Here is a 19,872-nt window from a genome sequence, read left to right as displayed (position 1 = left end):
AATTTGCACAAGACAAACTCATTCCCACAGTCATTTTTACTGGAACTCAAGCTACCCTAATTTCTCTCTCCCAGCATCCTTACCTCCTCCTCCAGTTTCACCACCTTGGCCTGAGCATTGTTCAAGGCCTGGTCTCGGATCTCGATGTGTCTTCGTTGGTCCTCGTTGGTGGAGCGTGCAGCAGCCAGTTCAATTTCCAGTTTCTCTTTTTCCCGCTGTGTTTCCTTGTCTATCAAAACAAAGTGAGAGCTATCAATGGACAGCACTCGTCTCTACCCAGCTTTCAAGAGTCTTTCACATCAGAGGTGAAGGAAAGATTGTACTGGAACTTCTCACAAGACAGAGAATGCAAATCTAATGCTACGGAGAAAAAAAAAAAAAGGTACATGGCTTTCAAGGAAGGGGAGTTGTAACCCTGAAAAACAAGTATGGTACTTTCAAGTGACAATGTGCCACAATGCTAGCAAGAAGGAATAGAAGGTGCATCGCTCAGTACAGTTAGGTAATTTGCTCTGATTATGCAGATGGTTTGTGAAACTTGGCACCTCTTTACCTCTGAGCTTTCAGTGGTAGAAAACAAACTAGGTAATTTTAATATCCCAGGAGATGGCAGGCTTCTGTGCCTGGAAAATTTTTTTCAAACTGACCCCACAAACAGGAAGGCTGCTCTGCCTGGGGCAGCTGTCCTCCTCAAAGTTACATCCATTTGGTACTACCAGCAAAGTAGGACATCAGAGGAGTCAGACAACAAGCGAGCAATGAGAATTCCTCACTCTTCCCCTACTGCCCTTAAAAACAAGGCCCTGGGCCAGAACTGAGACACATGCATCTATTCTGTCACTGTTCAAAGCAGACCTGCAGTTCAAGAAAGCCTTTTGCCCAGCTCTGAGAGTTCACGCCTGATGCTTTAAAGCCACCCCAAGCACAGCAGCTGGTCCTTTGCTGCTGCTCTCCAAAAAGAGCTGGACCTAGTGGGAGAGCTACGCTGTGTGTTTCAGGAACAGGGCAACAGCCTTCATAAAAAAAAAAAGTAATAGGATAAAATAACCAAGGACTGGAGAAATTATCACGCAGGAGTGTAAAGCAAAGCCACAACACAGAGCTGATGTCCTCTGTATATGTTGTCATTCCCAGCTCAAGCCAACCAGCTACAATGATAACATTAACGCACTTGCTGGATACATAACCACAGAATACTCCCTGGAGTGATCTACACCCAGCACTGATGACACCAGAGAAACTGCATTCCAGAAACCAATATCCCATGACAAAGGAATGAGGACAAGGAGTGGAAGGCTTGAAAAACAGGAACTAGATCCTGGGTGTTAGGACAGACTGCATATGGAGTACACAGGCCCGTTTGTGCAAGCATGTGCATAACTATATTTACAGGACCACAATTATTCCCTTTCTTCTGCCAGCAGAGAGCCAGAAGCAAAGCTTTAGCAACACAGAGTAGCTAAAGATTCCCTTCTGCTAGGGAATCAATGCAGCCCACACACAGGTTGCAAAACAAACCTGTCCACCAACAGCACCCAGAACTCTGCAGAGCAAACCCTGACTGCAAACTCAGAGCTAACCTGTGACATAAGACACAAGGAAAAAGGCTAATGTCACCATCTGCCTATTCTTTTCCCCATCCCTCTCATCCCAGTATTTTTTCCTCCACCCAGGAAATGAGCTGCTGACAGTGTTAGCACGATAAAATGTATTGCAGAAAATGGGTAGAGATGAGACAAGGTGGCATTATGCCAGCAGGTATCAATCAGTGCCAGCAAGCAGTCTGTTTGTTAATCTCTAAGTGCTTGCAGTAAGGCTTTTGGATGTTTTTTGTTTCAGACTTCTCCCCAAATGAGTACTGCTTCACTTGAGAAGTGCCTAATGCACCCCTAGAAATGCTGGGACTGATGAAATGTAGCACTGTGGTTTCCATGTTCATCCAAAGGGAGAAACTGAATGTGAGGCCTCGCTGCTTTGATCTTCCCACCTCTCTGGGTGAACCTATGAACCTCAAAGTCCACCCAATCAGTCTGAATGTGAGACTAAACTCACAGACTTTCCACTGCCACCAGGAGTTTTGAATTCACACCCTGACAGCCATCTGCTTGCAACGTAAGCCACAAGGCATAAGCTGAAGACAACACGAGAGAGGGATACCAGCATTTGTCAGAGTAGAAGCACTGTGTGTTACAACACAGAAAATCTCTATTTTGCAATTTTATTGCATTACCTTTTTATATAACAATTGGAGAAAAGTGAGCATTGTCAGAAGGGTGGAGTACACTCTGGGATGAGAGAAAAGTTGGCTCATTGCCATCGGCCTCAAGACAGTTCAGTACAAAGAAAAAGCAGCATTTCACATCCCTCATTTTGGTTTGCCTGGTGATAAATCCACTGCTGTGGACAGAATTCATGACCCCTACCCAGCCCAGCTTACTGCAGGCAGTGTTCATCCTTTTTATTTTTGCTGAACTGGATAGGGCAGTAGCAAATTAAAGAGGAAAGAGACAGGAGGCCTATCAGGTTCCAGTCCCACTGGCCTTAACTCACGCCAGGACTCTTGTCAGCCTGGAAAGGTTTAATTCCAAAGCTTTCAGGGGACAAAATCGGTGGAAAAAATATCCCGTACATTATGGGGTAAACACTAATTTTACAGTTCAACTGCAAACTAAATTTGCCCGAAGATCTCTAATAAACGCCATCAGATGGACTTTATGTACTGACAGAAAAGGAATTCTTGAATCCTTCCTCCTTTCTCCACTGCCAGTTTTGGACTGTCACTGTCCTGATTTCTCTCCCACTAGAAAACCGACAGCTCTGAACTACGCCAACCTGCTGTATTGTTATCCTTCCCAGGATGACTGGAGCATTTCTACTGACCCATAATGACTGCGTAACTCACTTTGTGCAAAGAGTTGAGAGATGGTTTTCCGATTGTCTTCAGACCCCTCAAATTCCTTCTCCGCAAGCTGCTTGTTGGCTGTCTCCATACGTTCTGCAAGAATTTTCAACAAAAGGAACACTAAGTAATTAAAACTTTCAAGCATTAAGTCATGTCTGCTCAGTACATTTCTAATGCAAGCTAGGGGAATGGATCTCCTAATTCTACACAGCCAAAAGTTAAAAGCCCATCAGAAGCTAGCACTCACTTTTGCAATGTTCCTAATTACATCCTTGAGAAAATACTCTCAGTGAGACAAAACAGGTTAAATAAAGTTCCAAAGAAATTAGAAGTTTATTTTTTCCATTTTTTAAAAATAAGACACCTTATTTTTTCCACCCAAATAAATCTCACCATGCAATTAAAAGATTGCCTTATAATTATCCACTAAATCTTAATAGTTAGAAGATTAAATCACTGTTCCAATTACCTGACTTTAGGGAAAGGTGTAAAACCCTAAAGACAGCTTAACAGTTCTTCTGCTGCAGGCTGTTAGAAATTTGTATCAGTCTACGAAAATAAGACTGAAATGCTTATGCTGTGTTTTATTATGAGTAAGATTATTTAACGCAGGCCTTTGTGTACTGTCCTGGATAGCACTGGGCACTGTATGGCCTTACTTCTTGGATGCAAAACAATTTCTGGGAACACATTCTTAGTAGGAGACTAGGGGCAGTGAGAAGAGATGACACGTAGGACAATCAGAAGGCTTTCATAAACAAATCAAACTTACAGTTTGACTGACTGATTGTGCATCCTTAAGACATCTCAAATTGCAGATTATTTTTTTTTTTTCCTTTCAAACTAATGCTTAAACTTTTACCCATGTTAAGGTCAAATACCATTCAACATCACTCTCCCCTGCCAGCTGTCACACTGCCTCAGCCTCTTAGCAAAAACCAGATACTAATAACATCTCACTCTGGAAAAGGAAGGGAGATCCAAAAAAACAGATGCCTACGCTGATAAGAAATGACAAGACCTTCAGGAAGAACAGGCAGTCTGCAGTTTGTATGTCAGTGCAAAAGGGTCACTGGACAGGAAATAAAGTGAACATGCCTGGTGTGGGATTAGGCAGTCAGCAAAACGTCTTTCCATTTGTATAAACCAAACAAATTGTACAAATTGTGCCTAGGATATAAGACAAGAGAGAATTCCAGGCTTGCATCTGGTTTATGGTATTTGGCTTATCACATGTTTCTTCTCAATGAGAAACAGGCTGGAAATGAGAGACTACAGCACTCTCCTAAACCTGTCTTTTCCACACTCTCAGCAAGCCATTAAAATCTCAAACTACCGACTATACCTGAGAATTCTGTCATATACTAGTTGCGATGACACACACAGTGAATTCTGCGGCAAAACACTGTCCTGCCAAGTGAGTACAACAACAAAAAACAAAACATGAAGAACACAAGTTTTACTTCATTCACCTCTCAGATCCCTGTTGAAATCATGAAGCCTACGAATTTCTCCTTCCAGTTTGTTCCTCATGGCCTTTTCCAGGGCATCCCGCTTAGAGGATGACTTCTCCAGGTTTTTGTATGCCTCTGAAACTTGCTGAATTTCTGTTTCCAGCTGCAGTGGAAGTGAAAACAAGCACTTACTGTTTTATCACTACAATTTGTTCAGCCTCAGAAAGCAGATTACTTTCTCTCCAGTTTTCTTTATTGAAAGAAACCTACAGCTATACATCAAGTGAAACAACAGTCTCAGGTTTGTGATGGATCCTTCTGTATAAAAAATACCAATGGCTGAAAAAAAGATCTGGACTCTCCTTCCAGACTCTAGCTCTGTTTCCCTGATATGATGAAAGCATAAATATACCAAATCGAAGAAGTGCAAATGTAATCTAATTTTTTCTAAGACTGGGGCAGTTTGGCACTCTTACTAGTTTGAGTGAGAAGTGCTTATATAAATAGCTAATGTGGTATCAAGTTGAATAAGTAAAATACAACAAGAAAGGCAGACAAAACTATGCTAAAAAAATGCCAGCAGTAATGCTGCATTTCTGATGAACTCTGCAGCTCTGTAATTGTTATGGTCCAACATTCACAATAAAACCTCCACATCTTCTCTGTGTACATTTCTACAACTTAGTTGTGCTTTTAAATATTCAGTTTACTAAAGTGGGGGGAGGGAAACATTTGCAGTAAAATATGTTTTATCCATCCTCCTAGCCTTCAGTGTAAAGCTTCTCTGATCATCCAGAGCAGAAGGAGATTCACTTTTAACTCTCCTTAACAGGCATGGCTTGCATTGCTATGGAAGTACGGATCCACAGAACTGCAAACTCCATCAGCACTGCCTACAGCAAGTGATCCAACAGCGGGGTGGAGGGAAGCACATTTTTATCCATCTTTCATTACCAGGAAGCTGTCAAACATTTCTCTAAAGCATTTCCTGGCCAGGAACCTTCCCAGAAAAATACAACAAAATGAACATATGTCCCTGGAAAGAGGTACCATAGGGAACAGAGTGTGGAAAGCCACACTGGTCACCTGAACTCAAAGAAGTGTTTTGAGCAGCCACAGATTTTTATGGCCCTGGAGACTGCTCAGTGCAACAAGCACAGCAAGGCCCACAAAGTCCTAAATTGCAAGTCACATCACCCTTTTCACAACTGCAAGGCAAAAGCAAAACTGGCCTGCTGCACAGCTTTAAACCACTGGTCATCAACAAGTTATTTCTATGAGGCTGCAATGAAAATACCTCTACACATGCACGTTAATCATGGGTCTCACTGGGAGTTTTTTTTACAAACATTTTAGCATCACTTACTCTACTTGTTTCATAAAGCCAAAGGTAGCAAATAGCTCGATCCAAAACAAGATACTAAGTTTTTGTGGAAGATGCATAGTACTGAGAGAGTGACAAAAGAAGTGTTAGTGTCAGTCCTGCAGTCCAAGTCTCTTTTATGAAGCCGTAGCAGCAGTACTTGCCTCGCACACTGTCCTACCAACCAGTTTTGTAGCAATGTCCCCTGTTGCCTCTTTGAGTGACTATGGTCTCATGTAATTTCCAACAGGCCCTTCCTGCAGCCTCTAAAGTCTTTTAGACTGATGGGACAATGAAGCCCCTGCTATCGTGGATATAAGAACACTAGCTTTAATTTAACCAAGCAAGCTAAGCAGTAGGCCTGTTCAAGGCAGCTGATGAGGATGCTCCTCTGAGCATGGTCAATAAACTGTCAGAATAAAACTGAAGGTTGTGATTCTGCCTTCTGACAAAGTTAAGCTGATGCCTGAAGGGACAGGATACAGACTAATCAATCTGCATATAAAAGACTCTAAAGTAGATAATCAATCCCTTAAGCAAGGAATGTAACAGTTGCAGATCAGATGATTCAATCATGGATGATACTAGACACAGGAGAGTGCCTGATATCCAGAAACACCCACCTTCTGCAGCCGGGCTACTTTCTCATAACACCCATCCAGCTCCTGTCGTAGAGACCGGTTCTCTTCGGACAGGATTTCCACCATCTGCTGGGCCCTGGAAACTATGGCAAAAGGATCTACTTGCATCTGCTGATATGGGGAAGGTATCTGCTGAGCCCGGGACATTACTGAATAGGAATCTCCTTGCTGCTGCTGCGGGCCTAGGAAGGGCTGACATAGTCGGTACAAATCTCCCTGATGGACTTGGTTTGACAAGAATGGCTGCTGGGTCCGTGGCAGAATGCCAGGATCTCCCTGGCTTGGAGTCAGAGGTTGCTGATGCTGGGAAGGGGACAGCCTGGAAGGTGGCGGAGACTGAAGCAAAGTCAAAGATCCCAGGGATGTCAAGGAAGAAGTTGGGCTGTGGTGGTGAGGTGGTCTCTGTTGTAACTGCAGCTGCATATCTGGGTTCTGCCTGGAAAAGAGAGCACAGAAACTCCATCAAAGTCATGCAGAAGATGGTGCACAAACCCAGGGACAAGGCATGAGATGACCTGTGTAGCTACTATCCACAGGTCTTCCCACACAAAAGACTCATATGTGAGGTTTTCCTCATTTTTATAAATTGTTTTTTTAAAAGTTTCAAAATCAAATCATTATCATAGAATATATTCTAAGTGCACAAAGGTCTTTCCTCTTGAGTCTATACAGAAATACTAAAACAAACTCCATCAACAACTACTGACCTAAATTATATTTATAACTCTTTTCCACACTTTGTGGATAAAATGGCTAAACTGAGGACTGTTAGGAATGGGCTGTCCAGAAATGCGCCAACTCTCACAGAGAAAACAATGAATTTTCTTCTGCAATTCAAGATACAAAGTTAAAGGGACTGGCTAAGCTCTATCCTATTACGCCAGCACCACTGATTTGAACTTTCTGAAATATCAACCAAGCAGCTGCAGCCTGGTCAAATGGGACAGTTAAACAATCTGAAAACCAATCAAAGAATCAGAAGCAGCCTTTTGATTCAGAATCACCCTCAGTCCTATGCAGTAGGTATGTCTGCTGCTCCTAACAATAACCTCTATAGGATACCAAAGACAAATCTAGCAATCTATAACATACTTGAGTCTGTCATAGAACTAACTATAAGCTGCACCAGCTCACATTTCCCAGAAGCTGGAGATCCCCAGCTCAACTTCTGCTGCATTAGTCAAGTAAGAAATCTCTCTTAGAACACTGCATGGATTTATCGTGCTTGGATGACCTCGGGAGGCAGGTTTTGCTTCCTCTGCCAAAGACATTCAACCTTTAACTTCTCTGCACGTTCTTTATTCTAACAGTTGAAGTCACTCCCTGTCCATGCTGGAGCCAGTCTCTTCTTAAGCACAGACCTTAGCCTGGTGCAGAGCCAGTCTGGCAGTTCAACGCATTCTGAAGCACTCCTGTTCTTCTGATAAAATTTCTCATCCTTTGGGATGCAGTTAAACTCTGCAGCTGGAAAAGCATATATTGTTGTTCCACCTGGCCATAGCTGCTACAGAATACCCCCAGGGTTGGCTGCGTTCACAGGAAGGAGCCTACAAGCTTGCTCTGCTGAGTGCAGTAGGGGTACTGGGTATACAAGACAGCCCACAGCACAGCTCTCCCACCGCACCAGGAGCATTGGTGGCACGTCAATTGACAACGGCAAGCACGAAGCTGAACTGGGAACTAAAGTGTTACACAACAGGCTTCTCAGCCAATGTGCAAACACTCAGCATCATCCTTCCTGTTCTCTGCAGAAAGAATGCATCAACTCTTCATAACCGTCCAAAGAGGAAACGTCTGCATTACTCACATCTGGCTGGCAGCACATGTAGGAGTCCGTACATTCTCAGCCCAGCGCAGAGTTCGCTATTTCAATATCATGCATCTTATGTCTTATTTTCCCTGCTTTCCAGCAGAGAAGGTGCACAGAAACCTGCAAGCTCATGTTCAAACTCCTTAATGGTGAAACAAATCCAGCCTTTGTCAATTAGGAAAAAACAAATAATGACTGCTTTAGTTACTGTTTCTCTCTTTCTCACACTCAGGTGACTGTGGTCCCTGCCAGCAACATCATTTCAAGAGCTGTCTTTCCCCAAGAATGATCATATGCAGCATGCAGATCTCAAGGGTCATGCAGAAGAGAGATGTGCAATTCATTTCCTCAGGAATGTTCAGTATAGTAGCAGCAATTTGGTTCCTCCCCTCCTGGGAGGTCAGCTCTACTTATTGTTGCATTTATTTCATTACCTTTATTTGCCAGTTCTCATAATGAAGAATGAGGCAAACCAGTCACACGCCATGCTCAAGGTCATCTGGTTTGTCTCAGGTGGTTTCCAGCAACTTTCTCAGCTCAACCAGTTACATGCAGAGCTAAAACTTCGCATCTTCAGAAATCACTCATCTCCTTGAGCTTATTCTTCACCTAACATCACGCACCTCTGTTTTGACATTATAATCAATTAGGGAATAACCTTGCTGTGACATTTAATCTATGATGACCTACAGAGGTTAGATCAAAAGAGATACATTGCCAGTCTGCCCTCATGGATGCAAAAACCCACCTTTCCAATTGTGAACCTACAAAATCCTCTCCAGCCTGAAAACAACTTGAAGCAGTTACTCAAAGACACTGACTCAGTTGATCTCAATGTGTTAATATTGCAAGCCTAATGAGGACTATTTGGATGCCAATGTGAACAATTTGAGCTATTTAACTAAAGGCATCTCGTTATTCTGCCATCAGAAACACATGGGCAGCATCTTGCCATTTCTGCAGGACCTGAGCACTAATGACAGGAACATAAAGATGGCCAAGGAAAAACAACAGCAGCTCAGTTCTGAAGGGACAGTCTTTGTACCGACATGCCTGGTAATGACTTTTTAAAAAAACTTATTGTAAAGAACAACTCTAGGAAATCATGGCTGAGTATTTCTAAACAAGATACATTTCCAAGATTTCCAGCATCTTGGCACTCACATGTGATGCCTCTTGTAATCTTGAAATTATACCAGTCTTGTGGGTTCAGGCTAAAACACGAGAGCTGGGAGCCTCTAGTTCTGTTGCGTTACCAACATCCAAAATGTCACAAATGCGTTTACATTCCTAGCAAAATGAGATAATGTAGATGGGGTAATACATCCTATCCTTAAAAAAAATATTTTAAAATCCTAGTAACCTCACAGTGACAGCTAAACCCTTTAAGATCTTGTATGCAAACTTTTACATACACATTCAAAGAACTTTTTAGCATCCCCACTACTTTCAATTTTGTCTTACATAAATATATATATATAGTGGGTTCAGATTAACATGAGAATTGTGGAATTTATTTCTCTGCTAAAGCAATTTTGGACTGAGATTCAGAAAGGTAAATGCACACAACTGGACTTTTCAAGATTCTAAAGACAGACTGCAAAATTTTAAGGTACAAATCACTATTGGAGTCACCTAACAGAATTGCTGATAGAATGGTAGTAGAAACTTCCCTCCATGAGAGGATCAGTCCTCAGGTAACCCTGCCAGTAGTAATCAAAATCGTATATAAACTAACCACGTCATGCAAAAATGCAGAAAGACTCTCAAAATAAATGGAAAAAAAAATTACACATTCTCCTTCCATTTGCCTTAGTGTCATAAAGACCTGAAAACCCCAAATAGGAAAAAAGCTCAGAGCAATAATTCCCGCAAGTGTTTAAAGTTTGAAAGCATAACTTCAAGGGCCACTTCATTTTGAAGACTATCACACGAGAATCTCTGCTTCTCTTACAGTCCCTGGTGCGTATCGGAGAAACACACCACGTGGGCCAAGTACAAACCTGGATTTATAGTTATGCAGCTACAGAGGTCACATTAGCTTTTAAGTCATGAAGACAGAGATATGCAGTAAGGGCAGCTCTGCAAGCAAATGCAGCCATCAGGAGTCCTGAGGCTGCCAGGATTGCAAACATGAAGTCACGCAGAAGATCGGCGGCTAGAGCAACAAAGTGGGGAGGGCAGAAGAATGACAAGAGATCAGGAAAGGTCTCTGGCTCGTTAAAATTTTTTCTGCCTCCCCAGCTTCTCCTTGTTTCATGTTCAAGAAGCTACAGTTCCCCTCTCTTCCACAGCCCTCCTGCACACACCAGGAAACGCTGACTGCAGGAGGGAGCAGACTCCACTTGATTAGACAGCTGAAACCAAACCAATGCATTTTTGTTCAGCTTCCTAATCATACCTGATTGTCCCCCACTTTGATGCTGCTCAGGGGAACACAGTGCACAGAAGTGATTTACTAATTATGGGCCAAATTCTGCAGACCTCCTTCTCAAAGTTTCTCTGAAGTCAATGGGATTAATCACCACAGCAGGAGTTCAGTCATTTGGGCTCTGAACAGAGGATGGCGCTTGAATCAGAGAGACAGCAAGCTTCCTCTGCACCCAAAACCGCATCAGCAGGAGCCCCTTGCCCGCCATCTCTTGCTGTTCTGCCACAGGACACGCTGGAACCCCATAGGACACTGAGCCCAAGGCGCCCGTCTTCTCCTCTTAGAGCTGAAGGTTTGTTTTCATCACCAGTGCTAAAGTGCAGTTCAGATACTGGGGAGAGAACAGGATTTTGGAGCTTCACATGCAGCCAGCCCTCTTCTGAACTTTCTCTAAAACTTCCACATAACAGCACAGATGCCTCCGGCATGCCCAGTATTTACATTAAACCAACATCATTACGAACACATACGTGTTCCCAAACTTACACCGCCCAAGAGCAGGTGAGGCAAACTGCTTGCAGACTGGTTTAAACTTACCACACAGCCCATTCCTTTCCCAGACTGGGGAGGGTGAAGCATGAGAATGCTGTGAATTCCCCAATGTTTATCTTGCTCAACGAGTTTTATTTAACCGCATCGTTAGGTCACCCTCAAATTCCCCCGAACAATGAGGGGGAAAACCCGCAGAAAAGGGTGTGGCTTCACCAGCAGAAAGAAGGGGCTTTGTTTCCTTGACGCACTGTTCAAAAAATGCACATATTTACCAATCCAAATTAATCCCGATAAACACTGAGCTGCAGTGCAGGAAAACTGGAGTCTCTGAAAATACTTTATCATCCCAGCGAGGCTGCAAAGACGCTCGTCAGCACTGCCTGGTGTGAGGCAAATGCACTCCCGAAAGCTGTATGCCTTTAAAATCCTCACACCACTACCCAGCTGCACCTTTAGGAACACAGAAGGTTTCTTGTCTAAATGACAGTTTCTCTTAAAGTGTGTAGGAGAGGGAGGGGAATAGAGGACTCGCTCCCTTCCTTTGCTACGCTGCTCTGTAATTTATGGATTAGTCTTGCAATTGTTCTACTGCTTCAGCATTTGCTTGCAAAGGAAACCTCTCCTCTGTGCAGCTATTTAGGTTAAAAAGTAACCTCATTAGATTCCCAATGCTTTGAAGACAAATTTCAGTTGCTTCCCCTACTGGAAACCTTGCCAGCTGAACCTTTCTCCTCCTCCCCCTTCCCCCCACCATGTTCTTTCAAAGCAGCCAGGATCCATCCAATACAGACAAAAATCACCCTGTCTAGAGGAGCTGACTGTTGGCGTGTTTTCAAATACCTCTCCCTTAAACAGCAAGCAGGCTACGTCTCAGATTCGCTATATATAATATTATGAGTATTTCTGATGCAGCATAGCCGTCAAGGATCTGTTTCCCTTTCCTGTGTGCACCGAGATTTGAGGCCTTTGAATTTTCAAACACATTTGCAACGAGCTTCTACAGTCATTACCCCCCCTAAACCCTTTACTTCCCCTTTTCCTGGCCTCTTTATTATTTATTTAGCCAGATCAAAGGGCCTTTTCATCAGGCTTGTATGCTGCTGAAGTCATTTCAGATCACAAACAATGGTGGACAAACTCTGAAAATAGCTCCCCATAGGACTAGGAAGGTTCTGAGCAGATTCAAATTCCCCAAAGCTCAGGCTCTGTTCCCAAATACAGACTGGTTTCTTCTTCATGCTCCCCTCAAAACACAACACATTATGTGCAAACACAAACGCACAGAGTCCTCACCATTTACTCATTGTAGCAATGCCCTCCTGTTGCTCTTTTGTATTACCCTTTTAGCTTCAAAATGAGGCCAAAATACCAAATCCCACCTGGTCTTGGACTGAGATGAGATGGTAAGAAAACAAGTCAAGCAAAGCCGTATTTTTAGCCCAACTGAATAAAACTTCATCTTCACCCACACGGACAACAGTGTTCGGCTCAAGCCAAATCTAGCTCCTTATCTAGAGGAAACCAGAACAGGCTGAGATTTCAAATGATGCAAGGAAAATTAGCAAAAGCTAAACAAGCAAGTTTTGGGATGAGGCACAAAGCACGCTCCTTTTTCCACTCCTATACTCTGGTCCACTGAAAATAAAGTCTGAAAAACTCAAAAGGAAGCCCAGGTCATTTTTGTTACCTGCACCATTATTGCTTTCATTCACTTTCTCCTTTCCTTCATAGCATTTAGATGCAGTTTAAATCTTAAAAAACTCTTTTGTCTGAGCAGATGTAATTAAAGAACAGCTTAAGCCTTGCAATAAGTAACTGCAAGTTTCTACAATGAATCACACCATCACTTTGGCTTTTGCAGCAAACCTTTTGTAAGGCTCTGGAGCCTCAGTATTAAACTTCCTCATGCCATAAAATCAGGCTGGCTTCTTTTGTTTTGGTTGGTTGGTTTATTTATTTATTTATTTGTGTTTTTCTTTAAAAAGTGTCAGGCCTCTCTAGTTAAGCTACTAAAACAGGTTACAGCCCTTCCAGACACAGCCTGTAGCTGAATACAGTATGTCATCTCACACAATAAAGATGGGATCTTTCCTGAAAGAAAACCCGCCTCAGGAGTGAGGGTGATGGACCGAGTTTTTATACCATCTTTCCTTATGTGGCTGTCATGGCGTTTGTCTTAAGATCTTGCTTACCTGACTGACCCATACTCGGGGGGATGTTGATACCTCATCATAGGCCCATCAGATCTTCCCTGCTGGCTCATGCGATGATCACTATAGAAATGTCCCGAGTCCTGAGGTTTGCAGTTCATAGACGGGGTGGACACATTTTTGTAAGGATACTCTGGAGGAGGACCCCGCTGCTCCATTCCTTTCATGTTGGGCTGGGAAGGGGGCTGCACCGAGTTCTTGTAGAACTCATTGGAGCCAGAATTTTTATAAGGGTCGCTGGACTGCTGAGGAGAAAGCGGAGAGAGGGGGGAGAGTGGCGCGCTCGTGACAGGCGCATGGGCCTTGACACCACTGGTGGCCAAGGACAGCTGCATCAGCCTCTCGCTCAAGGAGCGGACATGCCCTTGCTTGAGGTCCTTAAGTCCCTCATCCTGGTGGACCTTGCCTGGGCTCACCCGCTGAACCGTGGGCCGCCCTTCAGTCCTCATCTTTTGGTTGGTGACCCCTGTTACGTAGAACGCTGCCCCGACACTAGCGTGTGGCTGGCCCCTGAAATACTGCGACTGGACTTTGGCTTCCTCGTAGGTCGGGAGATCCTCGCTGTTCTGAAGTCGCGGGGAGAGCTGCTTCTCCATGATGCTGTTGTCCACCTGTATCTCCTGGCCCTGGGGCTCCTGACGGGCAGCATGAGTCACAAGCTGGTGGTCCTGGGAGCTCAGCCCTTCGTTCTGAGATGCTGGACTCCCGGTGCTGTTGAAGGGGGGGGCATTTCCTGTGGCTTGCTGGTGTAAGGCAAGAAGGTTACGGTTGTCATTTGGGTTTCCGTATCTGAGCTGCTCCTGCAGCAGGCGCTGTAAAACTGTCGTAGCTGCTTGCTCTTCTGAATTCCTCATCTCAAACTGTGGTGCCTTTTGGGTGGAATGTAAAAGCTGCCCTTGACCTAAGGAAAGGAGACACGGTTATTAGGCCTGAGTGGATCAAGCAAGAGACATTTAAGAGCAATGGCTTGAAATACAGAAAAAAAGCAGGTTAGATTACCAAAGGTTCCCATAACAATGGGGGTCATTAAGGCCCTTGACCTAAGAAGGACTTGCATGCCAGGGGGCATAGCCTTCAAAAGGTGATGAAAGGTGACTTGCAAGTTTATAGGAATATCAATCGACTGCAGGCTGTAGGTATGCATGCTGAATGCCTCAGACAGCAAGGCTGCTTTCAGGCAGAAAAGAGACCGATAATTCACAGGATGATGGTAAAAATGCCTGTTTGCTTTACACTTAGGGCTACCAACAGTGAAATACACTTCCCATATTTGCAGGCAGACAAGGATTAAAGGGTGAAATCAGCAATTTGTCAGCTTTAAGGAAGAAAAAAAAGAAAAAAGAAAGAAAGAGAGGCCCATTGAGACAGTATATGGTTCAAAGGAAGTAAAGAAATCTCTTAACTTAGATCATTTAAAGCAATTAATGAATACCTCGTTAGCCAGCAGGTTTTTAGAGTTATGAAATACCCAGAGTGAGATCAGCACCTAGTCTCCCTGCTGCAGACAACACTACATAGTGGTGCAAGCAAGGACTCTGTAACTTCCTGCTACACAAAGGCAACCAAATCCTCACACATCTAAATATCATCAGCTGAATGCATGCAAATGCAAGAGGAGGAAAAAGAGTTGTCTGATCTAAGGAACAGAAAAAGGCCTGAGTGGCAGGAAAAACACTGTGTGCCAATGAGAGAAACACAAAGAGCCAATGTCAAGCACATCCTAAGTACAGATTAAGTCAGTGACCAACAGTGATTACACTTCGTTCAGTCTCCCAGTGGAGTCAGGAATTTGTCATGGAAACTCAAGCCCATTGGCCATGAGTTGAAATACCCAAAATTAATGACACCTTTGAGACATCTAACTAAAAGCAGAGCTACTTTTGAGCTAGCACAGTTCAGAATAGAGAGTATGCTTTACTTGCTGGCTAAGCTGTGGCTCTGCCCTGACAGCAGAACACACATTGGCATCTAGCGTTTTGTCTTGACACCTTTTTTCTGTTTAACATTGTCCCTTAGTAAAAGGTAACTTGCTCCCAACAGTTCGTTCTGTGGCAGAACCAGGGATGGACTGCAGGAGTCAGGAGACCTGAAGGGTCTGCTTTGTTCGGTGTCTCCACAACCACCCAGTTTCCTCCCCGAGGCCAGCCTGCCACAAGCATCAGAACCCTTTTGCAAATGTTAAGGAAGAGAAAAGTTAAAATCCACCTCAGTCCAGGCTGCCTCACCAAACTAGGGATTCAGGCCCTATTAACCAGCCTGGCACATGATTCTTCTGAAATCCTGTCTGAAGTGGCACATACCTATTTCCTTCACTTTTACTTCCTTGGTAAGGAGGAGCAGTTCTGCCACATGGGGGGACGAGCACAGCCTTCCTCCTGCCAGTTCAAACTCTCCACTCGGAGATCGCTTCCGTCTCCTCTTCAGTAGGCCAGATCACTTGATACTCTCCTCGCTTCCAAAATAATTCTGAGGAAAGGATTGAAAACATCATTTTAATCAGCAGATGAGACCCTAGAAATAACAAACCTTGGGCCATATTTCAGACTTTTCTTTTGTAGCTTCTTGTTTTCTCCCAGAGCCCAACAATTTTGATCCCTTTAGGATGAATGAACGCCCCTGTCCCTAGCAATCTACTCCAGCTGCTGCTTTAATCATGACAATTTCTGCTCCAATATTAAACGTTGCCAAGTAATGCTCTGTCCCATCTGTGCCTCCAACTGAAACAGTGATTAAAACCCGCTAATTCTTTAACTCCATTGTTTTATTTTTTGCTAAGAATGAAAGCTGCAGCACAGATGATGATACCCTTTGCTTACGGCTCCTTTTCCAGTGGTGCTGTGTATTTCAAACCGTATTAGCAGAAATCCTTTGATGAAAGGTGATATGGTTAAATGCTTTATAAACTTCTATAAATTATGCCTCAGAAATGACTGTGAGAATGACCAGTATACAAATATTGGCTTTGTTTTACAGACTGGGAAAGTGAGGGGAAGAAAAGGACACTGACAAAGTATATGCCAGAAATATATTGCAGTGCACAGCTCTAATTCCCAAAACATTCTTTAATTATGTTACTTTTCTCTTTCAGAATACAAAGCACTTAAGAAACTTTAACCATTGAGGGGAGAATCAGGAGAACATAGAAAAATGTGTGTTTAGGCATGTTATTCAAGAAGCAGTTAAATCTAATACAGAAGGTGCCCTAAAGAATAAGGCAAATGACGCAAAAGAAGTGGAACATACTTGTGCACTCGGTGTGCTTATACTCTAAGGACAGGCAATTAACACAGAACTAGTGAAATTAAAAATATTCATTGAAATGTCTTATTTAACTTAATTTCCCAGAACATTGCAAAAAACAAAGTGAACAGATGTAGCGAAGGAATGCAGACGTGGATACTTCTGTCTCTGTCTTATTATGGCACACATCCACACCCAACAAAAATTATCTCAGATCTGCAAGTTAAATACTTGAGGTGTCAACAGCAATTTCAAGGCACATGAACAATATCTAACTAGAGAACAAGGCTGTGTTGTGCGGTATGGTACTTCAAGATGGTGGTTGAAAAAAACATCTAATGTCAAATTCTTAACTGGTGACTTAGCTTGAGAGGGATATATTGAAAACAGCTGCCAGCAAATATGCAGTAAAGAACCTTTAAACCAGGCATTAAGATAGCAGATAACCAGAGCAATTTCTAGCCTCTTTTCCCAGTGCTGCACAACAGAAGTTAAGGATTCCTTGTCCCCCTCCTACCAGCATCATCACTAACTCTTCTTTTTTTTTTTTTTTTTTAAATTTTTTTTTAACAAAGTTGCCCTAAGCAACCCTTTTTATTAGAGCACAAAAAGGCTTTTATTATGCAATATGATGCTGCCTTTTCCACCCAAAGATTTCTTTTGTCTCAACTGGAAAAATCTAAGGGGTGGTGGTGTTTATTTTTTTAATACAAAGATACAACCCAGCTTGAGATTCTGCCTTCTGCCTTAAAGATTTTCTCAACAGACAAATTCAATCTGTGCATGTTTAACTCCTTCAAACATTCAAGGAAGCAGTTCTGTATGCCACCGTTTCACACAGAGTTCCACTTCACAGCAATACAAGCTTATTCTGCTGATCTGATGAAGGCAGGGCACAATTCACACTGAAAGTATTTGCTGGAACTGAATACTACCAATTTTAGTGTGGATGTAAACTAGGAATCAGCCTGGAAATCCAAAACAAAAGGTGGACTAAGATACAATATGAAGATATTCTGGCCAACAAATCCACTTTCTTTAAAGACCAACTGTTAGCATTAAGACTATTTTTTCGTTTTATCCCATCATTTTTAATTAACAAAGAAAACCTTCTGCAACTAACTTGGGTGGCAGCATTCCTGGGATCTCCTTTCTGAGCAAGCTGGAGTTAAATTTTCTATGTAATGAAACACAAAAGTGAACTATTCAATCAGTCCTGAAGCCCATGTGTTATTTATTTGGATACCAAACTCTGTTTGTGTCAGGCTCTTCCAGCAATTTCAGTTTTCAGTGTGCCAAAGATGGAAATTAGTGAGATGCACTGGAAAAGTTGTTATGATAGAGCTGGAAGGAAATCAGAATAGGTTCTGTAGACATTCTAAACAGACGTATTTGGGTGGTTAGCCTAAATCTATTACAATGGATATAATGAATTCAGACTACTAACAACTCTGCAAAACTGTACTGGCTTATGGATTGGAAGGTGCACTCTTCATAACCACAAAGCCCAGAAACACCTTGCTTTTCAAGTGGAAAATTCAGTTTTAGATCAATTCTGTTCCAAGGAACCACTGTGAGGCAGATTTCCCAGGCTGAACTGGTTTCTCAGTTTGTTCCTGAGCATCATAGCTCTGTCATCTCGTTACCTTATTCTAACTTCTAGTCTGAAATTATTCATGGTAACTTTATATCTATATGCTCGAGTGAAACATCAGAGTCTAGAACTGGTAGAACTAACACTAGAATTTCAAATAGTGTTGCATGTAACCATGCTGAGATCAAGAACCAGCACGAAAAGGGAGATAGCATAAGTACTATTTAAGAAAGAAAAGACCTATGTTTGCAGGGCACTGTGTAAAAACTTAGTAGCTGAGGTTTCTGTCTTAAACATCATGTAATTATGCACAGGAACCTTGCCAGTCCCTTGTGAGGAAGAAAGATTAATGAAGAATTTTAAATGATAATACTGCCAGGCTGTAAGGAACCAAAGCGGCACATTTCTGTACAGCATGCAAATATTTTTCAGCGTTATAAAAATAAACAAGCTTAGACAAGTGAGCTACTCACCACTCTGTGATGAGTGGCAGTAATGCTATAGCTCAATTAACCTGCATGGAGCAATAATAACCTCACAACCAAGGAGAAGTATCTTTCTTTAGCTTGTGAAACTAAGAGGAATGCAAGAGTCCCTGTGAGGACAGCCTGTATATACTTGCCCAGAATTACTGCTTAGCCAAGAACTTAATTAGCTTACGCATCAGGTGGGATGGGAACAGGTTCACCACCTCAAAAGAGCTGGAGTACAGTTAAGCGCTTTCAGTTTTACTACTAAACTTTGTGTCACTCATACAGAAAACAATCCAGTGACAGTGACAGACTTCAAGCTCAAGCAGCTAAGCAATTCTATGTGTTTCTTAAAAGGTGTGCATGTGATACTGCTTATCCTGGTGGCAACAGGTGACGGGGTGCTATCAGTGAGGTGAAGTCTTCGGTGGCTTTTTTAGGTGCAGAGTTACCTTCAGACATACCTGCACACTGTAATAGAGGAAGGGAACCCAAAACATAGATAGCATAGAAAGGATTGGCTGTGAAGTCTCCAGGCAATCACAGAGACCAGTTCACATGCCAGGTCACCCACTGGTTAACAGAAATCTGTCTTTGCTACATGGCCTACGCAAAACCCAGCAGGCTGGTTGCCTGATCCTGCAAAATTCACTTAACAGGACTGTCTGTAAGACCACTGGAAACATGGCTATTCTGCACACACACTCACTTTGAAGTGGCTAGGAGCACCAGACTCACAAGGGCGAGGTCCAAAATTATTTAATGAACAGGGCAGGTTATCACTGAATGCTCTTTGTATCACTTCAGTCCTACCCGAGGAGGAGGAAGGGACAGAAGACACACCAAGACAGTCCCTGAGAATAAAGGTTCCCAACGTCTGGCGCCAACACCCAAACCTGCAAGGTGGCACACAACAAATCCCAGAGCTGCGATAGCGTTTTAGCACCTGCTCCTAACCAAAAGTGGCTTTCAGACTCCAACCATAAACACTTCCCTAGCTTTCATTCAACCATCCCGTCCCTGCTTGCCTAGATCTGCTGACTGTGGCTCAGGTGATCCTGGAGGGTGGCACTGAGCAGGTGCATGGAGCAGCGCCAGCATTACTCATCTTCATACCAGAAGGACCAAGTCACCGGGCAAACAAGAAAAACCTCCTTCTTTTAACTAAAAACAAGAACAATGTCACCCGGAGGGGTGCAAATAATATGCATTCCCATTACATTAGATCATCAGGCAATTATAGCGAGAGGCCACCAGAACACCCA

The 19,872-nt window shown here is 43.0% G+C and overlaps 1 protein-coding gene across 5 annotated transcripts in view; it reads right to left on the bottom strand.

Moving 5' to 3' along the window:
- AMOT (angiomotin) overlaps nt 1-19,872 on the bottom strand; it is a 60,757-nt gene that overhangs the window by 18,272 nt on the left and 22,613 nt on the right. For all 5 annotated transcript variants that reach the window (XM_055727420.1, XM_055727419.1, XM_027798566.2 and 2 more), the window contains 6 exons: nt 15,604-15,769; nt 13,286-14,204; nt 6,343-6,796; nt 4,375-4,519; nt 2,903-2,995; nt 84-229 (listed from right to left, as the gene is read on the bottom strand). In XM_055727420.1, the coding sequence (XP_055583395.1) occupies nt 84-229; nt 2,903-2,995; nt 4,375-4,519; nt 6,343-6,796; nt 13,286-14,157 (1,710 nt within the window). In that variant the 5' untranslated portion in view covers nt 14,158-14,204; nt 15,604-15,769. The remainder of the gene's footprint in view (nt 1-83; nt 230-2,902; nt 2,996-4,374; nt 4,520-6,342; nt 6,797-13,285; nt 14,205-15,603; nt 15,770-19,872) is intronic.

Source organism: Falco cherrug, chromosome 15 (assembly GCF_023634085.1).
Source record: "Falco cherrug isolate bFalChe1 chromosome 15, bFalChe1.pri, whole genome shotgun sequence".
Lineage (NCBI taxonomy): Eukaryota > Metazoa > Chordata > Aves > Falconiformes > Falconidae > Falco > Falco cherrug.
The sequence above is the reverse complement of the archived record's forward strand: the minus strand, read 5'-3'. Positions and strand labels throughout refer to the sequence as shown.